The sequence below is a fragment of the Pongo pygmaeus genome, chromosome 3 (assembly GCF_028885625.2).
Source record: "Pongo pygmaeus isolate AG05252 chromosome 3, NHGRI_mPonPyg2-v2.0_pri, whole genome shotgun sequence".
Taxonomy (NCBI): Eukaryota; Metazoa; Chordata; class Mammalia; order Primates; family Hominidae; genus Pongo; species Pongo pygmaeus.
This window is the reverse complement of record NC_072376.2, coordinates 97,043,403-97,070,983: the sequence shown is the minus strand read 5'-3', so window position 1 is coordinate 97,070,983 and position 27,581 is coordinate 97,043,403. Positions and strand designations below refer to the sequence as shown.

The window sequence follows — 27,581 nt, the reverse complement described above, 5'->3', positions numbered from 1 at the left end:
AGAACAAGGCTGTTTGGGTTACTATTGCTCTGTAGTTGTAATTTGAAGTCAGGTAATGTGATTCCTCCAGTTTTGTTCCTTTTGTTCACAGTGGCTTTGGCTATTCTGGGTATTTTGTGATTCTACCTAAATTTTAGGATTATTTTTTCTATTTCTGTGAAGAATGTCATTAATATTTTGATAGGAATTGCATTGAATCTGTAGATTGCTTTGGGTAGTATGGACATTTTAACAATATTGATTCTTCCATTCCATGAACATGGAATATATTTCCATTTTTTGTGTGTCCTCTTTAGTTTCTTTCATCAGTCTTTTGCAGTTTTCATTGTAGAGATCTTTTATTTCTTTGGTTAAGTTTATTCCTAGGTATATTACTTTATTTGTAGCTATTGTAAATGGGATTACTTTCTTGATTTCTCTTTCATATTGTTCACTGTTGGCATATAGAAATGCTCCTGATTTTTGCATGTTGATTTTGTATCCTGCAATTTTACTGAATTTATCAGTTCTAATTTTTTTTAGTGGAGTCTTTAGGTTTTCCCAAATATAAGAGCATACCATCTGCAAACAAGAATAATTTGACTACTTCTGTTCCAATTTAGATGCCTTTTCTTTCTCTTTTCTGATTGCTCCAGCTAGGACACTATGTTGAGTAACAGTGAAAGTGGGCATCCTTGTCTTGTTCCAGATCTTAAAGGAAAGGCTTTCAGTTTTTCGAGCTGGAATATTATAATTGCTTTTTCAGATCATTGCTTCTTAAAGATAATAGTTTTAAGTTTTTTAATAGTTTAAGTTTCTTAAAGATTAATTACTATGTGGACTCTGAAATGATGCCAATGAACTTTTCATATTATGACATTAAAATCCATGGGTCTATCTTGCACTTTGAATTTATTTTTTTACACATCCAAAATTTTACAGCATCATGCATTGATCATTTAGAAAATTATTTTTAAATCCTGATTCAAGCACCAGAGACAGAAACAGTATATGTAGAACTTCTAAATGTTGACATATTTCATTATATAATATCAAAAAATCACATTATCATATACATTAAAATACCACCAGCAGTATCAGAAAATTTTAAGTCACAGTGACAGACACAAATTCTCCCAAAAATTCTTATTTTTGCTTAAAACCTAAAATTTTATCATTGGCAATAAGTTCTGTCTGCTGTTTTCTTTGAAGGGATAGGCTCACTTTGTTAATATTTGAGAACATACCACCCATAGAACCGTAGCTTGTCAGTTGTCCTTTCAATAAAAATAGTATTCCATGAGAAAGGCAGAGAGTTCAGCTCACAATTCAGTCACACAAGTGCTTCTCTTTGAGACAAATGTTGTACTTCAGTATGCAGGTGCTTTATGGGTACTTCTCATCTTGTGTCACTCTACTTAAGGGCCAAGATTTAATAAAAGTAATAATTTTTATTGCTTCTCCAAGGTCATTCTTAAGTCAAAGAGGCACTTGTGTTTTTATTGCAAGTGTTTGGTTATGAAGAATATGATCACTACTACTAGTGGTTTGGTGCCACCATACTAAGGTTCCAACAGTTCTACCCACTGCTTTTGTATCTCAGTAAAAATATCAATGCAGCGAAAAGGGTAGTGTTTTAGTAGTACTATTAAAACCTTGCAGACCCTCTAAAAGGGTCTCAGGACTCCTGGGGGCCTGGAAACCCCTTGAGAACCACTGGTCCAAGAAGAAGACATGAGATGAGGCTACCTAAATTGTAAGGTAGCATGCATGCAATCTCATTCAGTAATGATATTCCTAATCACTAATCCAGTGCTTTCAACTGGGCTCCCATTGAAACCTCCCGGGAGCAAGACCAGGCCCTATCACACTGAAGTGTTTTGGCAGCTACCCCCAGCTACTGGGATACCACCTCTACAGCTCAAAAGCATGTTGGGGTTTCAAATAAGGACTTTTAAAACCACATTATTATTCTATTCAAGACTCTAAAATTTTGATAATGTAAAAGAAACTGCTAATACGAATCTTTCAACATTAGATACAGTTCTAAATAGTATAATAAACTATCAGGAGAGTCAGTCTAGGGGCTAAGCTCCCATTCTCCCACTTACTGTGTGCTCTCAGGTGAGTGACTTAGTCACTCTAGGTCTGAGTTTCCTTATATGGAAAATTTGTATTAGGATACCTGCCCCCAGAGAATTGTTATAAGGATTCGATATGGTAATATATATATGAAGGGTAGTGCCTGACAAATGTGTTGTCAGTACATTCCAGTGTTAACTTGGAAATACGAACATAAAAGGGATGATGCACTGAAACATCTGAATGCCAAATGAACGCCAGTGGCAGGGAGTTCACCTTCAGTCAGATATACAGGAGGCAGAATGCTACAGCGGGAAGGGCTCTTCAAAGTCATCAAGTCCAAAGTAGGCTTTTTAAGTAGAATTCCCAGCTCTGCTCCTAAGCCTCTGACACCCAGGCCAAGGCTCTTAACAAACAGCTCCCAGTTAGTATTTCCCAATTTTCTTTTAGGTGACTACAGTGCAAGTGTACTTTGGATGTCATTTCAATATTATCTGTGCATAATTATGCCCTTCTTTATCAAGAAGATAAAGCATCGGAACTTCAACCTTGGCCTTCAGCTGTCATGCTTCCTGCTCAACAAAGGCAAAGAAGAGTTGCAAGCTGCATTCCAGTGCAGAGGACAGAGTTAAAGAAAAACAACTTGTTTAGGATCTTGCCCTCAGGCCCTACTACAAACTTCAAACAAAAGTTATATCCTAAAAATGTGATTTCCCTGCGTAAAGTTTCCCTTCATAAAAGGAAGCTGCTCCTTTGCAAACTGATTCTCAAGAAATCCACCATGGAGCAAAGGTCAACTAAGCAGCCTTTGGTTATAAACTTGAGGATCCTTTGAGTGTGCTGCTGGCCAATTCTGCCAAGAGGAAAAAAGAAACAAAGTTCTCCTAAAGCAGTGTTATCAAGTGTGCTATGGTTCAAGTTCAAATCTGCGAATGTGGATGTCTTTTTCCTTCTAAGGTAGCAATCTGTGTTTGTGCTAATACATACTTAGCTGGGCCTTGAAGATGATTTTTTAAAATGATGTAAGTACCCTCTCCAAGAACTTTCCGGCCTATAAATGAGAGGCTTGCCTTCATGCAGGTGTCTGTAATTAGATTTTCAGCAAGGGTATTCCATTCCTTACTGTTTCTAATTCAGTAATACTTTCTTCCACAATATGTTTTCTTTGCTCTGCACTCCACATTTTCATATCATTGTTATCTCATCTTTGTCCTTTTTTGAATGACTGTTGTATGATACCAGGCCTTCCTAAAGGTTCTCCCCTATTCCCCCTTGTTCATTCCACTGCCCCCACCCCCTGACCCGCCACTGCATTTCTGGTCTTTTGCAAACTTTTGTCCTGCCTTCTTGCCTGCCTGCCTTTTGCATAGGTGTCATGCCATTGATTTTCCTCTTCCTCTTTTAAATGTGGACTCTTGTCCAGCCTTTATGTTTGCTGTGATATACTGTGAGTGAATTCTCCTTAACATCGTTCCCCCCTTAGTTTGAGGATTGGGTGTTGTGATTGGGTTTTGTGACACAGCAGTCACTATGCATGTGCTGCAATTGCCCATTCTGTGTCAAGCCCTGCAGGGCTCCTCAGCTTCTTACCCCTCACACCTCCTGCTCCATCCTGGGCTGGGGCCTCCTCTGCCGCAGGGCCATTCCCTGGCTCTGCCCTCTACCTGCAAGGATCCTACTCCAGGTGTGCTCCTCTTCCTCCCTCACCTTCTCCAAGTCTTTCCTCAAATGTCACCTTGTAAGTGAGGCCTCCCCTGACCAACCTACAGTATTTACAATTGCAATTTCCCTCCCTCTGACTTTCTCATAATCACCCTTCTCTGAAACCCTCCACAATGTGCTATGCTACTATTTATTTGTGTCTCTTTAGCAAAGTGTAAGCTACATGACCACGGATACTTTTGTCTGTTTCACTCACTGCTGCATGGAGTTCTAAAACTGTATCTGACAGAGTGGCTGCTCAATAAATGTGTTGAATGAAGGAATTAGAGGCAGCCCTTGGCTTGCCCTCAACTGTAATGCAATCTGTTTTTGTAAACATCTTACATCATCTTTCTTGGGTTGAATTTGAGCTTTCATATACCATATGCCTGAACACATGCGCTTGAAATGCTCACTGGGGTTTGGTTTTTATTATTCTTTATTTTATTTTTTGAGACAGGGTCTCTCTCACCCAGGCTGGAGTGCAGTGGCGCTATCCACAGCTCACTGCAGCCTTGACCTCTCAGGCTTAAGCCATCCTCCTGCCTCATCCTCCTGAGTAGCTGGAACCACATTCACCATGCCCAGTTAATTTTTTTTTTTAATAGATGAGGTCTCATTATATTGCCCAAGCTGGTCTCAAACTCCTGGACTCAAGCGATCCTCCCACCTTGGCCTCCCAAAGTGCTGGAATTACTGGTGTGAGCCACCACACCCAGCCTAGGGTTTGGTCTTAAACTTTGAAAGTTCCTCATTCCTTGAAGTTACCTTGAGCAAGGCATCCTCTGCCTATGGAATCACCCACCCAGCACCCCAGGATAGAAGCCACAGGGTCTTCGTAGCAATGCAAGAGAAGAAAGCCTCTTCCCCTCCTTTTCCTAGTCCAGCCTAACTGGGGAGGATGAAATATTCCAGGGAAGCCCCCACCCCTCAACCCTGCCTAGCAGACGGATCCAGGAGGGGCTACTGGACCTATTGTGGGGTTCCCATTTGAGGTCAGCTGGCAGCCCTTCCCTGTCCCATACCCGGTCCTAGAATACTCCCCCATCCCATCCCTGCCTGCTCACCCTATCCCATCATTACAGATTCTCCAATCAGATATTTTAACAACTTTGATACATAATTAACTTAGTGTAAAAATCATCAAGTCTACAATTCAGTATGTTTTGGTATATTCAGAGTTTTGCCACCTGATATGGTTTGGCTGTGTTCCGACCCAAATCTCAACTTGAATTGTATCTCCCAAAATTCCCACATGTTGTGGGAGGGACCCAGGGGGGAGTAATTGAATTATGGGGGCTGGTCTTTCCCATGCTCTTCTCATGAGTGATTAAGTCCCACGAGATCTGATGGGTTTATCAGGGGTTTCTGCTTTTGCTTCTCTCTCATTTTCTCATGCCGCCACCATGTAAGAAGTGCCTTTCACCTCCTGCCATGATTCTGAGGCCTCCCCAGCCATGTGGAACTGTAGGTCCAATTAAACCTCTTTTTCTTTTCAGTCTCCGGTATGCCTTTATCAGCAGCAGAAAACAGACTAATACAGTAAATTGGTACCAGTAGAGTGGGACGTTGCTGAAAAGACACCCAAAATGTGGAAACTATTTTGGAACTAGGTAAGAGACAGAGGTTGGAACAGTTTGGAGGGCTCAGAAGAAGCAGGAGAATGTGGGAAAGTTTGGAACTTCCTGGAGACTTGTTCAATGGCTTAGCCCAAAATGCTGATAGTGATATGGACAATAAAGTCCAGACTGAGGTGTTCTCGGACAATAAAGTCCAGGCTGAGGTGTTCTCAGACAGAGATGAGGAACGTGTTGGGAAGTGGAGTAAAGGTGACTCTTGTTAAGTTTTAGCAGAGACTGGCAGCATTCTGCCCCTGCCCTAGAGATTTGTGAAACTTTGAACTTGAGAAAGATGATTTAGGGTATCTGGCAGAAATTTCTAGGCAGCAAAGCATTCAAAACATGACTTGGGTACTGTTAAAGGCATTCAGCTTTATAAGGGAAGCAGAGCATAAAAGTTTGAAAAAATTGCAGCCAGACTATGTAATAGAAAAGAAAAACCCATTTTCTGGGGAGAAATTCAAGCTGGCTACAGAAATTTGCATAAGTAGCAGGAGCCTAATGTTAATCCCCAAGACAATGGGGAAAATGGCTACAGACCATGTCAGAGACCTTCACAGCAACCCCTCCCATCACAGGCCTGAAGGCCTAGGAGGAAAAAGTGGTTCCATGGGCCAGACCCAGGGTCCCCATGCTGTATGCAGCCCAGGGACTTGGTGCCCTCTGTCCAAGCTGCTCCAGCTGTGGCTGAAAGGGCCAATGTATACCTTGGGCTGTGGCTTCAGAGGGTGGAAGCTCCAAGCCTTGGCAGCTTCCATGTGGTGTTGAGCCTGTGGGTGCGCGGAAGTCAAGAATTGAGTTTGGGAGCCTCTGCGCAGATTTCAGAAGATGTATGGAAACACCCGGATGTGCCAGCAAAAGTTTGCTGCAGGGGCGAGGTCCTCATGGAGAACCTCTCCTAGGGCAGTGCAGAAAGAAAATGTGGAATCAGAGCCCCCACACAGAGTCCCTACTGGGGCACTGCCTAGTGGAGCTGTGAGAAGAGGGCCACTGTTCTCCAGACCCCAGAATGGCAGATCCACTAACCAACAGTTTGCAGCATGCACCTGGAAAAGCCACAGACATTCAACACCAGCCTGTGAAAGCAGCCAGGCAGGAGGCTGTACCCTGCAAAGCCACAGGGGCAGGGCTGCCCAAGACCATGGGAACGCACCTCTTGAATCAGCATGACCTGGATGTGACACATGGAGTCAAAGGAGATCATTCTGGAGCTTTAAAACTTGACTGCCGGCCAGGTGTGGTGGCTCACGCCTGTAATCCCAGCACTTTGGGAGGCCGAGGCAGATGGATCATCTGAGGTCAGGTGTTTGAGACCAGCCTGGTCAACATGGTGAAACCTCATCTCTACTAAAAATACAAAAAATTAGCTGGATGTAGTGGCAGGCAGCTGGAATCCCAGCTACTCAGGAGGCTGAGGCAGGATAATTGCTTGAGCCCGGGAGGCACAGGTTGCAGTGAGCCAAGATCGCGCCATTGCATTCCAGCCTAGGCAACAAGAGCAAAACTCTGTCTCAAAAACAAAAACAAACTTGACTTCCCTGCTGGATTTCAGACTTGCATGGGTCCTGTAACCCCTTTGTTTTGGCCAATTTCTTCCATTTGGAATGGTTGTATTTACCCAATACCTGTACCCCCATAGTATCTAGGAAGTAACTAACTTGCTATTGATTTTACAAGCTCATAGGCAGAAGGAACTTGCCTTGTCTCAAATGAGACTTTGGACTGTTGACTTTTGGGTTAATGGTGAAATGAGTTAAGACTTTGGGGACTGTTGGGAAGGCATGATTGGTTTTGTAACGTGAGGACATGAGATTTGGAGGGGCCAGTGGTGGAATGATATGGTTTGGCTATGTCCTCACCCAAATCTCAACTTGAATTGTATCTCCCAGAATTCCCATGTGTTGTGGGAGGGACCCAGGGGAGGTAACTGAATCATAGGGGCTGCTCTTTCCCATGCTATTCTCGTGATAGTAAGTCTCACGAGATCTGACGGGTTTATCTGGGGTTTCCACTTTTGCTTCTCTCTCATTTTCTCTTGCCACCACCACGTAAGAAGTGCCTTTCACCTCCCGCCATGATTCTGAGGCCTCCCCAGCCAGGTGGAACTGTAAGTCCAATTAAACCTCTTTTTCTTCACAGTCTCGGGTATGTCTTTATCCACAGCATGAAAACAGACTAATACATCACCATTGTCACAATCTAATTTCAGAACATTTTCATCACCCAAAAAGAAACCCCTTACCATTAGCAGTTACTCCCTAGTCTCCTCCTGCCCCCAGCCTCTACCAACCACTGATCTACTTTGTCTGTAGAGTTGCCCAATCTGAACATTTTCTCTAATGGAATTATGCAATAATATGTGGTCTTTTGTGAATGGTTTATTTCACTTAACATTTTTGAGCTTCATGTGTATCACAACATTATCAGTGTTTCATGCCTCTTGATTTTCAAGTAGTAGCCCATTGTATGGATAGACTACCTCTTATTTATCCGTTCAGCACATGGTGTTTAGGTTGTTTCCACTTTTTTACTATTGTGAATCATGCTGCTGTAAACATTCATGTACAGGTTTTCATACGGATGAATGTTTACATTTCTCTTGGTATATACCAAGAAATGGGCTTGCTGGATCGTATGGTAACTCCGTTTTACATTTTGAGCAGCTCTCAGACTGTTTTCCAAAGCCATCGCATCATTTTACATTCAAACCAGCAATGTATCCAATCAGGTTTTATTCTCAGGGAACAGCACCAACCAAACTGTACGCCCTCTGTGCCCCCTTCAAGCGCTCATTAAAATATAAGGCACTCTTATTTGGGGACAGGTCACTTTCCAATATACTTTCAGAAGGTATCTGGTGAGAAAGTAGTGACAGTGACAGCCTCTTCTAGCAGCCTCAGAATGCGCCGGGGTCTCTGATCCCACCTGGACTTTTCCTACCACCTGCCTCACTCCCCACTAGCTCCAGCCCAGGTTAGAGCTCCAACCCTTCCTGAGGGGACCACAATCACAGCACCTTCTACAATTTCTTTCCAGCTAATCTGCACATTCTTTTGAGGGAACAGGATATATTTAGTTATTTCAAATGCTAAAATGATGTCTCATTCAAATACGGTTCTATATCCATGTTTAGTGGACATACGATATCCATTATTTAGTGAATGACTGAGGTTCTGGGGGTGGTGGTAATGAATACTTTTAGCAGTATATATTACAAAGAAAACGTACCCTATTGAAATTCCTGAAAGCTGGATCTTAGAACTGAGTCGCCTTTTCAGGGTGCCGACAAGTGCTATGTATTGTGAAAAAGACGGAGCGGGCCACGATCAGTAGGAAGCCGTCTTCCTGCCTTTGCTTTCCTGGGGGCCAGAGCTCAATGGGGCAAGGGAGCAAGCTGCCCCTTCCTTCAGTGAGGGCTCTCACTTAGAACTTCCATAAGTTATTTTGGCCTCGCTTTTATGTTTTAATATCAGTGTATACACTTGGTCACTACTCCTCAGCTACGGAGCAGTGATGTCACCATATTTGGATTTGGATAAAGATCTGTTGCTTCTCTTCCTGCTATCAAGTAGAATTGTCAAGGTGGGACTTCCAGCTATGTCTGAGTAGGGGGTGGCAAATCCTCTCCCCAAAAAGCATCTATTAAAAGCTGGACAAAATGTATGTTTCCACACTCTAGAAATTGAACAAAGGTATACACTATGAAAAAGGTTTATGCTTGAAAAACTGGGGCATAGTGGGTGTTTGTGGAATCCTTTCCTAGGACTGCACACGTTCCCCCACCAGCTCAGCTAGGTTAGAGCTTTAGCCAGGGCAGGACAGACTCTGAGGACTCCAATGGTCCAATGGGACTTGCTCAATTTGCAACAGTGGACAATACCCATACCCAGAGAAGTCAGTGGAAGTGACAATCTCAGAGGATGAGAGGGGAGGGCTAATGGTACCACAAGCTGAGAACTGTGTGGTTGGGCCAAGCACTTTCTAGATGAGGCCGCACGTGGGTGCGGAGGAGACCTGGGGCAACACTTCCACTACTGGCTGCCCCTGAGGCTGGACATAGGAGCCTCAAGAGACAAAGTTGATTAATTGGACATTTTCAATTTTAAAAGATGTTAAACTTCAAAAGACACCATTAAGAAAATAAAAGACAAGCCAAAGCCTGAGAGAAAATATTTGCAAGTTATATATCTGATAAGGTTTCTTACAACTCAATAAGAAGGAAAATAATGCCATTTAAAAATGGGCAAAAGAGGCTGGATGCAGTGGCTCATGCCTGGAATCCCAGCACTTTGGGAGGTCAAAGCAAGCAGATCACATGAGCCCAGGAGTTTGAGACCACCCTGCCCAACATGGCAAAACCCCATCTCTACAAAAAAAATACAAAAATTAGCTGGACATGGTGGCGGGTACCTGTAATCCTAGCTACTCAGGAGGCTGAAGTAAGAGGATCTCTTGAGCCTGGGAGGCAGAAGTTGCAGTGAGCCCAGAACACGCCACTGCACTCCAGCTTTGGTGACAGAGCAAGACCCTGTCTAAAACTAATTAAAAATGGGCAAAAAGATATGAATATTTTTATCAAAGAAGATATACAGAAGAGAAATAAAGCACATGAAAAGACACACCACCACTAGCCGTTAGAGAAATGCAAATGAAAATCACAATGAAATACCTCTATGCATCAGCTAGAATGTCTATAATTTAAAAGACAGATGATGGCAGGTTTGGGTAAAGATGCAGATAAACTACAGCTGTTGAATATCACAAGGAAGAATGTAAGATTGTATAGCTACTTTAGAAAACAGTTTGTTTTTCTTTTTTTCTTTTTTTTTTTTTTTGAGCCAGAGTCTTGCTCTGTCACCCAGGCTTGGGTGCAATGGCGCAATCTCGGCTCACTGCAACTTCTGTCTCCCAGGTTCCAGTGATTCTCCTGCCTCAGCCTCCCAAGTAGCTGGGATTACAGGAGCGTGCCACCATGCCCAGATAATTTTTGTATTTTTAGTAGAGACGGGGTCTCGCCATGTTAGCCAGGCTGGTCTTGATCTCCTGACCCCAGGTGATCCACCTGCCTCGGCCTCCCAAAGTGCTGGGATTACAGGCCTGAGCCACTGTGCCCGGCCTGGCAAGTTATTTCTTTAAAAGAAACTTACCATACAATCCAGCAATTCCTCCCCTAGCCATCTACCCGAGAGAAATGAAGAAATTGCCGCACAAAGACATGTATGTCTACACACATTCATAGTAACATTCTTCATAAGGGCCTCAAACTGGAAATAACCCAAATGTTCATCAGCTGATGAGTTAGCAAAACATATTAAACAGGAGAGAAGTGCTAATACATGCAAAAACATGCCAGGTGCAAAACATACTGTATAATTCAATTTAAGTGAATATCACACAGACAGGAAGCAGATCAGTAGTTGCCAAAGGCTGAGGCTTAGAGTGGGGATTAACTGCAAATGGGCACCAGGAAACTTTTTGGAAGATCATGGAAGTGCTCTCAAACTGGATTTGGTGGTGGTGGCACAATGTTATGGTATGTAAATTATATCTCAGTAAAGCTGTTGGGGGAAAAAACAAATGGAATTTCTGACAATTCATATGTGTCTGTCTTACCTGGACTAGCTGAAGCCTCTGTTTCCTTTTCTTCACAACTTCTTGAGATGTACTAAAACCAATGAAAAATATATTTAATAGATTACTCAAGAATGTTCCCCAAACTCATCACTTGCCTAGGCCTCATCTGAAGCTTGAATTGTCAAACAGAAAATTATCCAGGCCAGGTCATGCTTGTAATCCCAGCACTTTGGGAGGCAGAGGCAGGTGGCTCATTTGCAGTCAAAAATTGGAGACCAGCCTGGGCAATATGGTGAAACCCCATCTCTACCAAAAAAAAAAAGAAAAAAAATTAGCCAAGCATAGTGGCATGTGCCTGTAGTCCCAGCTACTCAGGAGGCTAAAAGGTGGGATGATCGCTTGAGCCTGGGAGGTTGAGACTGCAATGAGCCGTGATCATGCCACTGCACACCAGCCTGGGGCAACAGAGCGAGACCCTGTCTCAAGAAAGAAAGAAAAGAAAGAAAAAGAAAAGAAAAAAGAAAATCATCTGGACACATTAAACTCAAGTCAGATGCACAGCAGAAAGTCTGAGAGTTAAACTCCAAGTCCTATACCCTGTTCATGTTACAAGTTGAGAGACAGCAGTTTGAAATTTCACTTCCACCAGAGGACAATGCGATCCTTAGGGTGCACCCTCCGTCAATAATTCTTTCGCTCTCTTGAGTGACAAGGCTCTTGCTTCACCAGCCCTATCTTTGTACACAGTAGAGAACAGGCTGGATTCTCTCCATTCCTTCTGGAAACTCACTTTGCCATCATCAGGAAATGTTCCATTCATCAACTTTTACTAAATGATTATTGATGCGTACCTGATGATTTAAGAAGGTTTTCCATTTCTGTACAGGAAAACGATGAGATTAAGGTAGGAATGGCTTCTGATTTTGGTTAAATTATCTAGACCTGATTTTTCTTTGCAGCTACTGAAGATTGCCAAATCTTTACAGCCCCTCTTCAAGGAATGAATTTTAAACTTTGTAAGTTTCAAGAGGGGGGCAGAAAGATCTGGCTATGGACTATGGTCAGGAAAGATAGGTCTTAGGGAGGTCAGACGGTGGTCACCTGTGTTCCCACACACCTGGTTTATATATCTGTCATCACTCTGATCAATATCCACTTCAAATGACATTACTTCTGTACCTGTCTGTCTCCGTGACTAGGCAGAATACTAGTTCTAAGGTTTTTCTTCATGCGAGAACAAAGCACAGTGCTGGGTCAGGTAGACATTTCAGGTTTGCTGAAGTGGATCAATGGTTTGTCTATCATTCATGGAACACTTCCGTTACCCACCACCTGAAGCAGACATGGCCAAAGCGGTGGTTACTTTTCTGCTCAGTCCTATAACCTGTCGTTTCCCACTGCAGACAGGCAATGGAAGAGGAGCAGACAGGAAGGAGGGAAGGAAACTTAAGAATTACTAATCAGCTATTCAATGCTGGACAATATGAGTTTTCACTGAATCCTTAAAACAACCCTATTAGCTAGGAATAATGAGGCCCACCTTAGAACTCTGCAAAATAAAAGGTCTGGGGAAGGGGATAGGAGATGTCCTAGAGACAAGAGGCAATGTGTACAGCTGGGTCTTTAGACCAAGCTCCAAGCTTGTGCATTTCAGAAGCTGGAGAGCCTACAGAGAGCAGGCATCATGCCAGACGCTGGGTATGCAGTGGCCAACCCAAACAGACTTCATCTGGCCTCTGTATAGCTTAAAGCTCTAGTAAGGGGCACACATCATTCAGAGATTCACAAAAATACACAGGTAATTACAAACTGTGCTAATACCATAAAAGTTCAGTACTCTTTGTATTAAGAGGACATTGCCTCTCAACAAATAAAGATGTTTGGTAATCACCAGAACTTATTTTATCCCCAGCCCTGAAGATTTCACTGTAGGTGCTGGTGATGGAATAGACACGATATAATACTTACATATACCCATCATTATTTTGTTAACACTGGTTGAATATTTCTTCTCCAATGAGAAAATGGCACAACAAAGTCAAAATATGATTTGTTTCAGTTTTATTTTCCTGTCTCAGTTTCAGTAAAAGATTCAGAGAACTGATTGATACATATCATAAGCTATCACCCATATACCCTAAATATACACTGTTTATGCTTTTTCTTTTTCACGGAACAAGGTGACACTATCTTTGTTCAAACCAAAGTGAAAAGGAAGAGATACTATAATTTTAAAAAGAGGGGCGTGTGTGGTCTTTTACTCTCAGACAGTGAAGGTACGTCACCACCACAAGGAAAAAGCGCTGAGGAACAATGTGCATCCCACAGGTCACAGAGTCAAGCAGGAAGTACCAGTAGAGCACCTCCAAATATAGCAAATTTGGAACAATTAGGCATTACTGTGAAATAACTTCCTAGTTTTTCATTTGTCTACCACCACATTGCTACACTGGAATTTAAGCCCTCTTCACAGTGCAAATATCAAAATGAGCCAAGTCAGGGTTTTATGGCAATCTTTTGCTAAAATATATTCTATTTTAATATACATGCTATAAAAGTATGCTAAAAAGGTCAATCGAGAGCTCCATTAAAATTAATAATTTGCTTTTTTACATATAGGATAATGTACATTCAACTCTAAAAGTATATTTGAGAAAAGCTATTACTGTGCTCTCAAGTATTTCTAGCTTCATATTTTGTTTATAATAATATTGATTTTATAACACACATATTCAGTAATGCTTTCTTATAATTCTGGATTTCAATGCCTCACCAATTATTTTAAATACAAATGTGGGGGGATCTGTGTATCTCAAGGAGTTCTTACTCATGCAAACTACTGAGTTTTTAATGTAAGTTCTTATCACAAAATTTTCATTTTATTCTTTAAACTTTGGTAGCCTAAATTTTTTTATGACCAACATTTGAAGCTGTAATGGGACAAATAAAAACATGAGATGTTGAAAATTAAACTTGTAGATGGCCTGATTTTAAATGCGATCACTGCCTCCTGTAACATTTCCAGTATCAATTTTAGATTTGTATGGATAGTGTGAGATACACTGGCTGAACACATGCAGTGATGATGAATCAATGGAGTATATGCTGGACCATAAAATGGACTCTTGGTACCGAGTACACCTATGTCTAATCATGTGTGCATGTGAGGAGGTGCTGGCTGACTGCATCAGCGGAACCCAGGTATAGCGGCAATCTTTTGTTTTAGGTATAGTAGACGGAAATATAAAATAATGGAAAGTTTTTGCTGATTTAAACAAAAATATTTACTCTTTTCATTAGCAAAACATTATTTAAAATATATCTATTTTTCCCCTCTGAACATTTAACTAGGAGCACTGGGCAATTTTTGAAGGTTTAGTGCTGATTGTTTAATACAATAAATATGGCTGTGGAGAGCACACAGCAGCAGTAGCTTACATATGTCCACAGATAAGAAATTTACTGTCATCTGGTTAGTGTCCAGTCCACCAAAGAAAAGGTTTGGCATTCGTGTGCTTTTCTTTCGTGTAGGAATCAATTCTGCTTGATTTTCATTCTTGGAAGAAAAAATAATCAGCTGATATCCTCAAATTTTATGACATGATGCAAAAGAGCAATGGGACAAAGATGACCTATGGCCAAAAAGCTGGACTGGGATCAGGTCTCCAGGCAGATCTTCCTTCTTGCGAGCTGAGTCTACAAAGGGCTGCACTAGAAGCCAGGAGTGAGGCATCGGGGACACGGGGGCGGGTCGCTCCCACTCGGGCAAGCATCTCCTGCTCTGCTGCAGCAACAACCCCGACTCACTACCCTATAGAACCATGGAAGCCAGTTCACAGGGAAACAGGGAAAAGTAAAGCACATGACCAAGAGATGGCCCAGGCCACAGGTCACCGTTTGACGCTGCCTCCTGAGCTGCTGTCCTCTGTTGAGATAATCTGTGGAGGATCTGTACACTGTGTTCTTCACAGCAGAATTCTTCCTTGTTGCTCTTGAAACGTTTTTGCGAGGTTGTGATCTTCCAAACAATTTTATCAGAAGTAGTTTGATGCCTGCTCTTTCTAACAAACCAATCATGGCAAAAATTTCAGGCTCCCTCCCCTGAATTTTGAAACTACCTAAAAGCAGAATGTTTTCCCCTGGCAAATGGTTACTTCTTTGAAAAGTAGACAATCTTTTTTTCTTTTTTTTTTTTTTAAATCCAACTAAGCCCTTTAGAAAGTACTCCAGACTACGTGAGGAGGAAGTGCAGGAGAACTGACTTCCTATTGTGCCTTGCATAAAACATTTTGCTAAAATTAAAAGCAGCTCCAAGTGCAAAAGTAAATATTTGTGCAAAAAGGCACACTGCCAGGTGCAATCTTAAAACATCCTCAACTTACTCATTTTATAGTGTTTGACTCTTTTAAATACCAGTCTTTTAAATTATGAAACCTAGCAAGTAAGGGGAAGGAAGTTCACATCAGAAAATACACTTTAGAAAAGGTACAAGACATTTTGCTGGCAATTTGCTACTTATTTCATAACATAGATCAAGTAAGTGTTTGTTAAATATTCACAGTAATTTCAGAGAGAAACATATCTCCAAAACTTCAACCTATTGCATTTTAAACTATTTTTCTGTACAATTTATAAAACATCTGTCAGTGTTTTTCTGAATAATTTCTTCTTGTCAGTCCTTCCCTCTCTGGATCCAGTTATACCTTCAAGGCGGGTTGTAGGATTCCTTTCTCAATGAGATAAGTCTTCAGGGTTTTATATATATTTAGCTGCTGTTCTGGTTGAAGCACCAACAACTGCTGTAGCACTTTGCTGGGATTTGGGCCCCTAATGATAAGGCAAAGAAGACAAGTTCGTGTTATTTTAATAGGGATAAGTGAAGCATATATACCCCCAATTTAAAACAAACCATTCCTTTAAGTGTAGAGTAGCAATCTTTACAGAATTAAAATAGCTCTTGATAACAGCTCACTTTAATGTGCAATGTTAGTGTCAAGGGGATAAAGAGCCAGAACTATTCTGCTTTGAGAAGCATATAGCAGAGAGGGAGAAAGAATGCACAAACACAAAACACAAGAGCAATATAAGTCAATTGAAGGGGTGCAGATCTAAGTTCTACAAAAGTTCTTGAAAGGGCAACCAAAGTTAAAGGTGGGGATAAATGGCAAATCTTGAGATTGAATGAGACACAAAAACTATTCTGTAAGGAAAGGAGCCTGGTGAACATAGGACAAACCAAAGAGGGCATGAAAATATAATTGAAATTTTTAACTTCCAAGAAACTTCAGATGATGAAAGGTATTTTGTTGAAAAATATCTCCAGGGAGTTATGAATATTCAGAGTCAGAATACAAAAGTCCTGAGCCTAGCACTGAAGCCCCTTACCAGTGATAGAGGTGCCATGGTCTTTGTTCAAAGCCAGTCCTGGGTAAACTCCAATATAAAAAACAAAATAAAAGCAGATCTGCTTTAAAAGCCAATGGGAAAAAGCAACACACAAGTGATGTATAGGGATGGCACAGAAGTCTAAGAAAGACATTTATGTGGGTAAATAATGTATGACTTACAATAAAGATTGTTCACATTGAATTATAGGAAGTAGGAATCCCAGCAACAAAGAAATGTTTGCTATTTAGTGTTACCACAATGAGGATGAGCAGAGGAATTATTTACTCTGCAAATCTTTGACTTAACAAATTGCACAAGAGCCCAGATGAGCCATCCCACCAAGGGTCATCTTCATGCATGTGGCTCAACTCATCTGCCAAAAAACTCTCACACTCAGGTCAGGACACTGTTCGTCTTATTTCATTTCTTTAAAAGAGTCAGCAACTTCACAGCATAAACCCCAAGTAGAGACCAACAGAGAAAAGGAAGGCTGCTTTAGCAAGTTCAGCTAAATGCAAAATTGTGTCAGCAGGTGCTCCCAGCTAGTTGCATCCTGGCACTCTCACTGTCTTCTAACAGTCTAAATAGCTGCTTTCAAATGGTGGACAACATGGCTCAGCATGACATCTCCCTACTGAGAGAACAGCATTTTTTTTTTTTTTAAAGAAAGCATATGAGTTAATGCCCTAAAAAGCTGCCATATTCTGAAAACAAAGTTCTAAGGATTTAACCACTAATTGCTAATACCCAAATAGATCAATAAATAATATGCAAATAAGTTAAATAGTCCCATTAAAAGGATAAAGATTATGAACTGTCTTACAAATAAAACAGGGAAAAAAATCAGCTATATGCTTACTAGAAAAAAGAAACACACATTAAATATAAGGAAAAGGGAATGTTAAAAATAAAAGGAGAGACAAAGAAATAACATGCAAACACTGACCAAAAGAAAGCTGATATTGCTATTCTAATATTCAACACAGTAGGCTTTAAGGCAAGCAGTAAAGACAGACATTATATAACGACAAAAGGATCAATTCAACAGAGAGATATGACAATCCTAAATTTGTATATATGTAATACAACCTCAAAATATATAAACCAAAAATTGGTAGAACTACAAATAAAAATAGATACATTTACAATCACAATGAGAGACTTTAACAAAGCTCTCTTAGTAACTGATAGAACAAGCGGACCAAACAAACACAAAAACAAATAAATAAAAATCAGTACAGAAGATTTAATTAAACCTCACCTAACTGACACAGACAAAACTACAACCCAAAACTACAGAATACACCTTTGCATATGGAGCGTGTACTAGAATAGATAACATGCTGCACCACAAAGTAGATCTCAAAAATTATAAAATACTCAAATCATGGAGTATGTTTTCCGACCACAGTGGAATTAAGGGAGGAAAGTGAGAAAATCTCCATTTGTTTGAAAACTAATGAATATGCTTCTAAATAACCCATGTGTCAAAGAAGATATAATACTGGAAATCAGAAAACATATGTAAATAATGAAAATACAAATATCACAACTTGTAGGAAGAGGATAAAGTGATAATAGTCTTCAATGGATAAATTAGATAAGAAGGCTAAAAATCAATAATCTAAGCTTATCTCCAGAATTAAAAAAAGAACAGCAAATTGAACATTTAAAAAAGGCAAAGAAATGAAAGATGAGAGGAGAAATCAATGAGGTGAAAAATGTACAGTAGAGAAAATTAACAAAGCCTGGAGCTGATATTTTTGAAAAGATTAATGAAATTGATAAACTCGCTATCAAGACTGTCTCTCAAAAATAGTTAATATAAAAATTCTCACACGACTGTGGTACATATTTAAAATGTGTATTTAGGGATTGCTAAATATGAATTTTCTTCCAAGTACTATGAAGGAAATCCATGTTTTCTACAGCTCAGGCACTATTAATAAGCATTCTGCCTTCTGGGCCCCCAGTAGAGACCACAGAAAATAAAGTTAACATGCAGTTGATGTTAAGCCTTCACATTCACACTGATATTTCAAGGCAGATCCAAAACATTAAGGTTTAATAACAAGAATAAACCATCCTTTATAAAATGGCAGTATTCATCCACCCACCCACCAGCCAGCCCCTACACACACAGGCATGATCCCCTCGGCCTGCTTTATTTTTCTGTGTGACACTTACAACCATCTAACAAACTATATTTATTTGTTTATTGTCTCTTTCTCATCATTCTTCCTTCAACCTCCAAACAAGAAGCTACGGGGGCAGAGATTTGGTTTGTTTTGTTCCCTGCCATATTTGTCCCTAGAACATTCTACAATATGGCAGGCACTCAAGTAATAATTGGTAGACTGGATGCATTTCATTATCTTCCGTTTTAACTCTTAGTATTCATGATCATTGCAATGCCCACAGTTGAGAAATCAAATCTCCTCAAGTTTCAAATCATATACCATCCACATTAATTGGGTCTTTAATGTGGTCCAGGACCATGACAAATACTATCTTTTTTCAAGTTGTTCAAATGTAGGTAAAACAATTACAAGTTAACCATCTTGCTCAAGACTCTAATTCCAGGGGCCACCATTCACTTTAATAGTGTAGACTACCATTGACGGAAAAAAGTTAACCTACTCAAACTAATGTTGATGGAAATGAGAACTCAAAGAAATCATCTAAAAAATGTCTTAAATGTAAAAGTACCTTATAAAACTTGTGATGTACACATGTACAAAAGTTGCCATCAAATACTGACAATCAAATCTGTCCATTATCCCACCATGTCCAGGAATGGTATTTGCAAAATCCTTTAGAAACAAACAAATATATTAGCAAATTTTCAAAAAATCACCCGCTACAAAATTCCTATCTGTGTCTCTTTGGCATCATGGACTCACTCTAACGAAAATACATTACTATTGGATTTTTTTCACTAAATAAAAACTTATTAGAACACATCCAGCAGATTAAAACCACATCTTCCAAATACATGCTTCTTTTAGAATGATTTCTGAATTGACCCACAGCATTCATTCATCAAACATTAATTACATCTAGCACTTTTTTTCGTTAATAAAACTTTTTCTAAATAAAAATTCTATTAGCTATTACTAATCTAATTTTGTTACAGCCTAGCTTTCTTTTTAACCACAAGCTGTTTGGGGAGCTATTTTAGTGCTGTTAAAAGATGTACAACTGGTTCTAACTAGTTTATCCTAATAGCTCTTACTCTGAAATAAACATTTTACTACTATGATAAATATTTTTTCTTCTTTTTTTAAGTGTTAGAGTAAAAAATAAAATTACAGTGAGCCCATCTGGGACACATTAGTCCATTAAATGGCCACACTGAGGGAATGGTAGTAAGCCTCTGCAAACTGACCCTTTACAGGTAGATTCACATGTCTGGGTGCCCAGGAAATGGACATGACTAACTGCTCTTCTAGTTCACTCAGGCACCCTAAAAATATCTAAACTACAACAGCAATAGCTGTTTGGTTTCCAACATGCAAAAAAAAATCTCACCATTTAACAAAAAACCTTGGATTGGAGACTGTTAAAGAAAATACCATTCTAAATATAACATTTTTCTTTTTAAAACAATTACTGAAAAAGTCTTTGGTTAATTTTTGCCAACCCATTTCTCTCCTTCTCTTCCTTACTAGTCAAAGCATGAGACAGCCACAGTAACTCAATGCCACTCTGCTATTACAGCCTTTGCAAGATACTCATCCTGCACAGCTGTTGCTGTAGTTCTCTGGGGATGTGTATTGTCTGCCCTAGTAAGTGGTGAGCATCTTTAGAACAGGAACAACATCTTGTATATTTTTGTATACTGCATTGCACCTTACATAGTAGCTTCCCACTGGCAAATGCTCGCTGAGTTCACTTATTCCCTGATCTGTGGGCCACGTGTGATCTGGTCCCACCAAACTCTGCGGTCTCATCTCCTGCTCTCAACTACAGCCACACCGTTCCTGCTCACCTTCAAACAGACTAACCTCTTCCACTCCTCTGTACACTCTGGAACTCTCTTAGTTTTCTCTGGAGGACTTCTTTTCTCAAATCTCTGCTTAAGTGCCACCTCCTCAGAAAGGCTTTCCCTGACCACCCCACCTTCCATAGCCACTTTCTAACTCCAGATGGTGCCTCAGCCATGTGAGGGAAGCTGAGATAAAATTGCTGAGATAACATGTCACTTTATGATGATCTAACCTAACACACAGGGATAATTTTAGGTCCCTGGAACAGGCGTCAGAAAAGTATGTCCCAGAGATCAGATCCAGGCCACAACCTATTTTTATAAATAAAGTTTTATTAAATCCACTCATGCCCATTCATTGACATATTGTCCACGGGGGGCTTTCTCACTGCAACAGCAGGGTTCAGGGTTGAGAAGCTGTGATAGAATATATGGTCTGCACATCCTAATAAACGTATTGTTTGCCCTTTACAGAAAGAGTGTGATGACACCTGACTTAGCAGAATGGACAGTTACATAGCCAAAGGTTCTTCTGCGTGTCCCTTCAAGTGAGACTGTAGTAAAACACTAAACTTCAGATGATTCACAGCTGGATTCTTGCGTGAGCACTTCAAAGACCAAGATTCTGGGTCTATTCCAACACTAAAGGACACATGCCATGTCTATAAAGGAAGCTGACATGACACTTAAAATGTATTAACATGGTATGACAAACCTAAAAAGAAAGAATACATTCAGATCAACGTGGCAGCATTTCTGTGAGGTCGAAACAAATAGGATATAAAAGTTGTGGCCTAGGGGCTTAATGTAGATCATGAGCGGACCAAATTCCAACTAAGTTACATTCTCTAATTATATTCTCTAACAATATAACAAAGAATCCAAACACACACCTTGATTTTGAAGGCTCTTTTGAATCCACTGGCAAAGAAGCCTCCAAATGGGCCAATTAAAGATGCAAAGGTTGACAGTGCAATGCTGTGGATCTGGAAAGGGTACAAGCTCACTCTTTCCTAAAGAGGAAAAAGAAGGGGAGGAGAGGGGCTAATTTCATTGAAATTGTATTTGAGCATACCACCTGATCTAAGAACCATTGTATAAATAGTAAGTCAAAGCACATACCACATTTTTGCTAATTTTTCAAACTTTAAGGATTAAGGAAGAAAAGTCTATTTAAGCCTTCTGTACCATCCTCTACTTAGCCAGCACTTTCCCTTCTCTCTGTAAGCATAATGACAGGCAACTGGCACACTGAAATCTTGCAGCGTGGTAGTCTACCTTCCAGGTTGTCTAGGAACTTTACTTCTTACCAAGAATCAGCTGTGTTATTTTCCAAATTTTTTTAAACTAGTAATGCTTTGTTTCTGTAATTATATAATTTAATATTGTATTTTATTTCACTTTAATTTTATATGATAAAATAAGGGAAAAGTTGGACTTTTCTCTAAAATTAAGATGAATGCTGTGGAAAAACACAAAAATAAGTTGCTTAAAGATTATTATCAAAATGAACATCAGTGAGACAATCACTAAAGATTTGGGGAGACAATCATAAAAGCTGAGAAGAATTTTGTAGTCAAATTATTTTGCAAATTTGTAGTTCTTGCTCCTTTTTAAATAATCTGAAACTACAATTTATAGACAGTGCAAAAGGTACCCATTTTGGTTGAAGAAAGATGTTTGAGACACCAATTTTTTTTTTTTTTTTTTTTTTGAGGCGGAGTTTCGCTCTTGTTGCCTAGGCTAGAGTGCAATGGTGCAATCTCGGCTAACTGCAACCTCCGCCTCCCAGGTTCAAGTGATTCTCCTGCCTCAGCTCCCCAAAGTAGCTGGAATTACAGGTGTATGCCACCACACCTGGCTAATTTTTTATGTTTAGTAGACACAGGTTTCACCTTTTGGTCAGGCTGGTCTGGAACTCCCGACATCAGGTGATCCACCTGCCTCGGCCTCCCAAAGTGTTGGGATTACAGGCATAAGCCAATGTGCCCGGCCGAGACATCAATTTTTTGACCTGTTCTCAAAGCAATAAATAGCCTTGCTCCTAATCAAACACTAGCAGTATAAAAAGTTTTATAGCAGGTAACAGATGGCTTGAACATTGAAAAAGTTCTTGGAAACCACGTACTGAGCGCTCAGAGAGAGAAATAATTTGTTAAGCTACTTCTCAAAAATTATGGATTTTACGTAAAATGATTCAGATACAAAGGTGTACATGTGTGCGCACAAAGATACAGACATCCATGCTATTATTTGATTCCTCACTTTAACCAGCCACTCACCAGACCTGATGACACAAATCAGGAGGGTTCTACTGGAGGGCATGTCAACATCCTCTAGTGTAAGGCCTCCAAGATACCTATCAAGGAAGGCACTGTGTTTGGAAGGAAAACTGATTTGTAGAAGCAGCAACTTTCTGTCCATAATAAATGTCCTCTAAAAATCAAGGACTCGGTAAACTGGTGAATTTTAAGTTTTAAATTGCGCCAATTGATGTCAGCGATATGAGAAACACATTCTAAACCATTTGATCCATTTGATTTGTAACCCGTTCTCATCCATTTAAGCTAACACTAAAACCACTGCTATATCAAAGAATTAAAAATTTTACAGAAATCAGTTTCTCGTACAAATCTGAATCCCACTTTTAAAGAAAGCTTAATTAATCTTCAGGCCAGGCACAATGGCTCATGCTTGTAATCCCAGCACCTTGGGAGGCCAAAGCAGGCGGATCACTTGAGACCAAGAGTTTGAGACCAGATTGGCCAACATGGCAGCACCTGTCTCTACTTAAAATACAAAATTTAGCCAGATGTGGTGGCGAGCGCCTGTAATTCCAGCTACCGAGGAGGCTGAGGCATAAGAATCACTTGAGCAAAGGTTGCAGTAAGGTGAGATTATGCCACTACACTCCAGCCTGGAAAACAGAGGGAAACTCTGTCTCAAACAATACATTAAATAAATAAATAAATAAATAAATAATAAAGGAAGCTTAATCTTCAGAGTAGAAGATCTCTAACCATGTTTATCTTGAATTTCTACTGTACCTGTCTCAACACTGCCTTTAGAAAGGGTGGAAGTGAGTAAGTCTGAAGCTGGAAAAGTTCTGAGGGCTCACATTCCGTCACGAAGGAGTTTACATCACTTCGGTATTCCACTGGGCAGACAAAGTACTGGTATTTGGATAACACATAGGCAGCCTGGTGTTAAAAACAAAACAAAACAAAACAAACAAAAAAAAACAAAGCAAAAGTTCATAACACATTGACTAAATATATATCTTTTAAGTTATACATCAGAAAGGCCAGAGATAGAATGCCAGAATTTCTTTGTCTTAATATTTTGCTATGTATTTCAAAGTTAAATGGTCATAATTATCCTAGTAAAAGACTTAAAAGACCTTTAGAAAAAAAAAAGTTTTTTTTGAAATCAATAAGATTGTAATCTCTGCATAATCACAATTGTACAGTACAGGAGAATAAAGAACTGAAGTATACTGCACACAAGCTTCTATTAATTTCATCAGTTAATAATTAACCAGTAATTCAAAATTACAATGAAAATAGTACAAAATAGTACAGGTGAAAAACACCATTGTTCTTAGCCAACCCAGAAAACTTTGACTAAATTATTCTTTCCCTGGCCACACCACTGCAATTTTTAAAACTAGCTGTCCACAGCCTTGAAAGTAAGATACATAAAATAAGGTATCCTGTTATAAATTTAAATTGCTAGACAACAGCTTATTCTCCTTTTCTTGCAGCCATTCACCCTATTATTCTGCTCGAGAATGATTAATAGAAATTCAAGACACTAAGAATGAATATAAACTGATTTTGCTTCCAAACAACCAGTTTATTTTATATATATAAAATATATATTATATACATTACATATTATTATATATATTATATATATATAATTTCATATAGATGTGAAATTTCCTTCATTATTTTGTCATGCATTACATGCTTATGGGGTAGCTCCTACTTTTCTTCCAATAACATGGCTATTCCTGTGGTATTTTCAAGTTAGTCTTTGATAATAACAAATTCTTACACTATTTAACTTCATAATGTTTAATTATTATCGCATTGTAATGTAAAAACATTGGATGAAATTGGATCCTTTTGCGTTCTTCTATCTGTCCATTATTATCTCACCAATATTCTACCACAAAAACACTGGAATAATTTTATCACATTTTATTAAAATTTTCATTGAAATGAACTAAATTTATAAATTAAATGGAGGAATTCTGGTGGTTTCCCCACCCAGGATCATGGCATATTTCCATTTATTTGTATATTCACTCTCTCCAGGCTTCATGTTGTTACTAGGTACTCTAGATTTGGATACAGAATGTAACCACGACTGTCAGAAACTAGGAAAAGTAAAGCTTCCTGACAGTACTTTTTTGTACATTTATCTTATATCCAGCTATGGTACTATACTCTCATTCTCACTAGACACCTTTTAATAAAAATCTAAATCCTATAACTGTAAACTAATTTGTAAAACATGAACAATAGCTATTTAACATGCTAAAAGCAAATATTAATAATTTATAGTTAGACTGTTTCTGCAAGTTGGGCCCACAACAGTAACTACCCACTGAGCCAAGTGGCCGCCATGTGTTTAAGAAGGCAGAGCTTTTCAATAGTATTTGCATCCTCTGCTATTACACAAGGCCACCACCTGTCCCAGTACTTGTGCCCCACCTAAGGCAGAATAGCTGTTAGAAACTACCAAACACAACAGCACAGCAGCAAGTCAGCAAGTCAGCAAGACAGCACAGATGGCCATTAGAATTACCTGGGGGTGTTAATTGGCCTGGGATAAGGCTGAGACATAGATTTTGTTTAAGCTTCTCAGGTGATTCTATATGTAGCCAGGATAAGGGCTGCTGAGGTACAGAACTGGTTCTTTTTAGTAGGTTTCAATAAATACATTATTAGCATTTTGTGGTTTAATTTTTCTAGGTTTAAAATTAGACCAGTAAGCTTGGTATCATATTTCGAAATGTATATAAAATAAAAATCTTAGTAATACTCACAATGAATCCAAACACAACTGTGGAAAAGAAACCACCAATGAATCCTTCCCAAGTCTTTTTAGGAGACAACTAAAAAAGGGCAAATAAAATTAAAAAGCTTTACTGCACTCACAAAACTCACTATATATATATATATAAAAAAACTCTTTCCTCAATAACTTGTACATCTCTCCTTACTTTTCTCTTATTGGAATAGTTCAAAACCCTTTTTCCTTTTCTCTGATCTTGATTTACTAGTGAAAATCTCTCTAATAATATTTAAACACATAGTAGGCCCTCAAATATTTGACATGCTGTGAATATGTGTTTGTTCATGTTAAATGGTCTAAATTTGTTCTGTCTCTCAAAAGAGTATAAACTCTATACTAAAATAACTGTCCCATGACTCTTATGCTAATATAAAACCCGGTAATAGTTGGTGTAAGTTCTTGGAATAAGAATGAGACATATTCATTCCAAGTACACACAGTCAGTATTGACCTGCTATTGGCCAAAAATAGAATCAGTACAACAAAACATGGACATTTTAGCACATATAATTTTCACATATTCCTAATATGCTATATACACACAGACTTCCTTCTGATATGGCAAAATACTCCAGAGCCCCAGATACTGTATTTGCTTAAGTATTGACATATCCTTCTCTCTTTTTTCACAATTTATGTCCATCTCCAAGAAGAAAGGAACATGTTGTACTTCAAAGAAGAGATACTGTTTGTGTTGGATTCAGGCTATTGCTGCCCAGTCAATGGACCATTCATGGAGAGAAATCTGGAAAAAAATCTAGAAGTTAGTGGTGTCGGGGCAGGAGGAAAAGATTCAGGAGCAAAAAGTGAAAGTTGTTGCCCAGGGGAGATAAAGACTGTGATGTGTGGCGGGTCATTAATGAGGGACAGAAACCAAATATCAGAATGAAGTCTCTGAAGATTAAAATGGGTTATGGGTTAACCTATAGGAGCTCTTCATAGACTTCTTGTCCTGATATTTATAAAGCCCCAAACCAAAACAGTTGGCAGAAATGGTTTCTTGACAAATCTGATAACAATTCTGCCACAGAGAAGGGACAGACACACCTTCTCCTAGGGTAATTCACTAGCACTGCCATGAAGTAGGAGCAGACTCAAATTCAAAAGTGCCTGCTGATTATTGTAAAGATAGCTTATCAAATTAAATTGATGCATATCATATCGATTTAGGGGTTTACAGTTCAATTATCTAAGTATATTATACAACTAATCCAGCCTGATAAATTCACTAGAAGGCTGTGTTCAAAATCAGTTGCTAAGGTTCTTCCACAGCTATAACAGCCTTTTTGAAGGCTTCTGATATGGTTTGATCTGTGTCTCCACCCAAATGTCATGTCGACTTGTAATCCTCAGTGTCGGAGGTGGGTTCTGGTGGGAGGTGACTGGGTCAGGGAGGCAGTCTCTAATGGTTAAGCACCATCCCCCTACTGCTGTCCCATGAGTTCTCATGATATCTGGTTGTTGAAAAGTGTGTGGCACCTCCTCACTCTCCCTCTTCCTCCTGTTCTGACCATGTAAGATGTGCCTGCTTCCCCTTCCGCCAAGATCATAAGTTTCCTGAGGCCTCCCCAGCCATGCTTCCTGTACAGCTTGCAGAACCATGAGCCAATTAAAGCTCTGGCATTTCTTTATAGCAGTGTGAGAATGAACTAATACAACTTCCCAAGCCAAAAACTTCTCAGTCTGGGTAGAACTCTTGAATATGTAAATCATGTGCTCTGGAGCAGCTTTAGAAACGTTTTAAAAATATACAGCTTGCTTACCAGTATCCTTATACAGCTCAGCCCAACGCTCTCTGTGTGCTGATGCTTTCAGCAGGTGCTCTCTGTGAGCTCCTCCCCAAGAGGGGAAGAGTTTACAGAGGTTTTTGGAAGAATAGGCAGTCCACAAATTCCTCTGGTAATACTAAACTACCCTCATACCACTCTGAATAAACAGAAGGCTTTATATCTGAACAATTGTCTCAGTCCTTCCAAAACTGCGTTCATATAACAATATCAAAACAGCCAGGTAATAATATGTCTGTGGAACATTATTAAAAACTTTACCCAATAATGTGAAATGTGCGAATCTTATCTGAAACTCCAACATGAAAAGCTCTTTTAGGCCAGGTGTGGTGGCTCACACCTGTAATCCCAGCACTTTTGGAGGCCGAGGTAGGCAGA

General features: G+C 39.6%; 1 protein-coding gene across 3 annotated transcripts in view; it reads right to left on the bottom strand.

The window, feature by feature from the left end:
- Window positions 1-14,214: 14,214 nt before the first annotated feature.
- The window catches only part of CDS1 (CDP-diacylglycerol synthase 1), a 68,058-nt gene continuing 54,691 nt past the window's right edge, over window positions 14,215-27,581 (bottom strand). For all 3 annotated transcript variants that reach the window (XM_063663836.1, XM_054484304.2, XM_063663837.1), the window contains exons 9-13: window positions 25,388-25,456; window positions 23,379-23,531; window positions 21,225-21,344; window positions 19,053-19,156; window positions 14,215-15,782 (exon numbers count right to left, since the gene is read on the bottom strand). In XM_063663836.1, coding sequence (XP_063519906.1) covers window positions 15,653-15,782; window positions 19,053-19,156; window positions 21,225-21,344; window positions 23,379-23,531; window positions 25,388-25,456 — 576 coding nt within the window. In that variant the 3' untranslated portion in view covers window positions 14,215-15,652. The remainder of the gene's footprint in view (window positions 15,783-19,052; window positions 19,157-21,224; window positions 21,345-23,378; window positions 23,532-25,387; window positions 25,457-27,581) is intronic.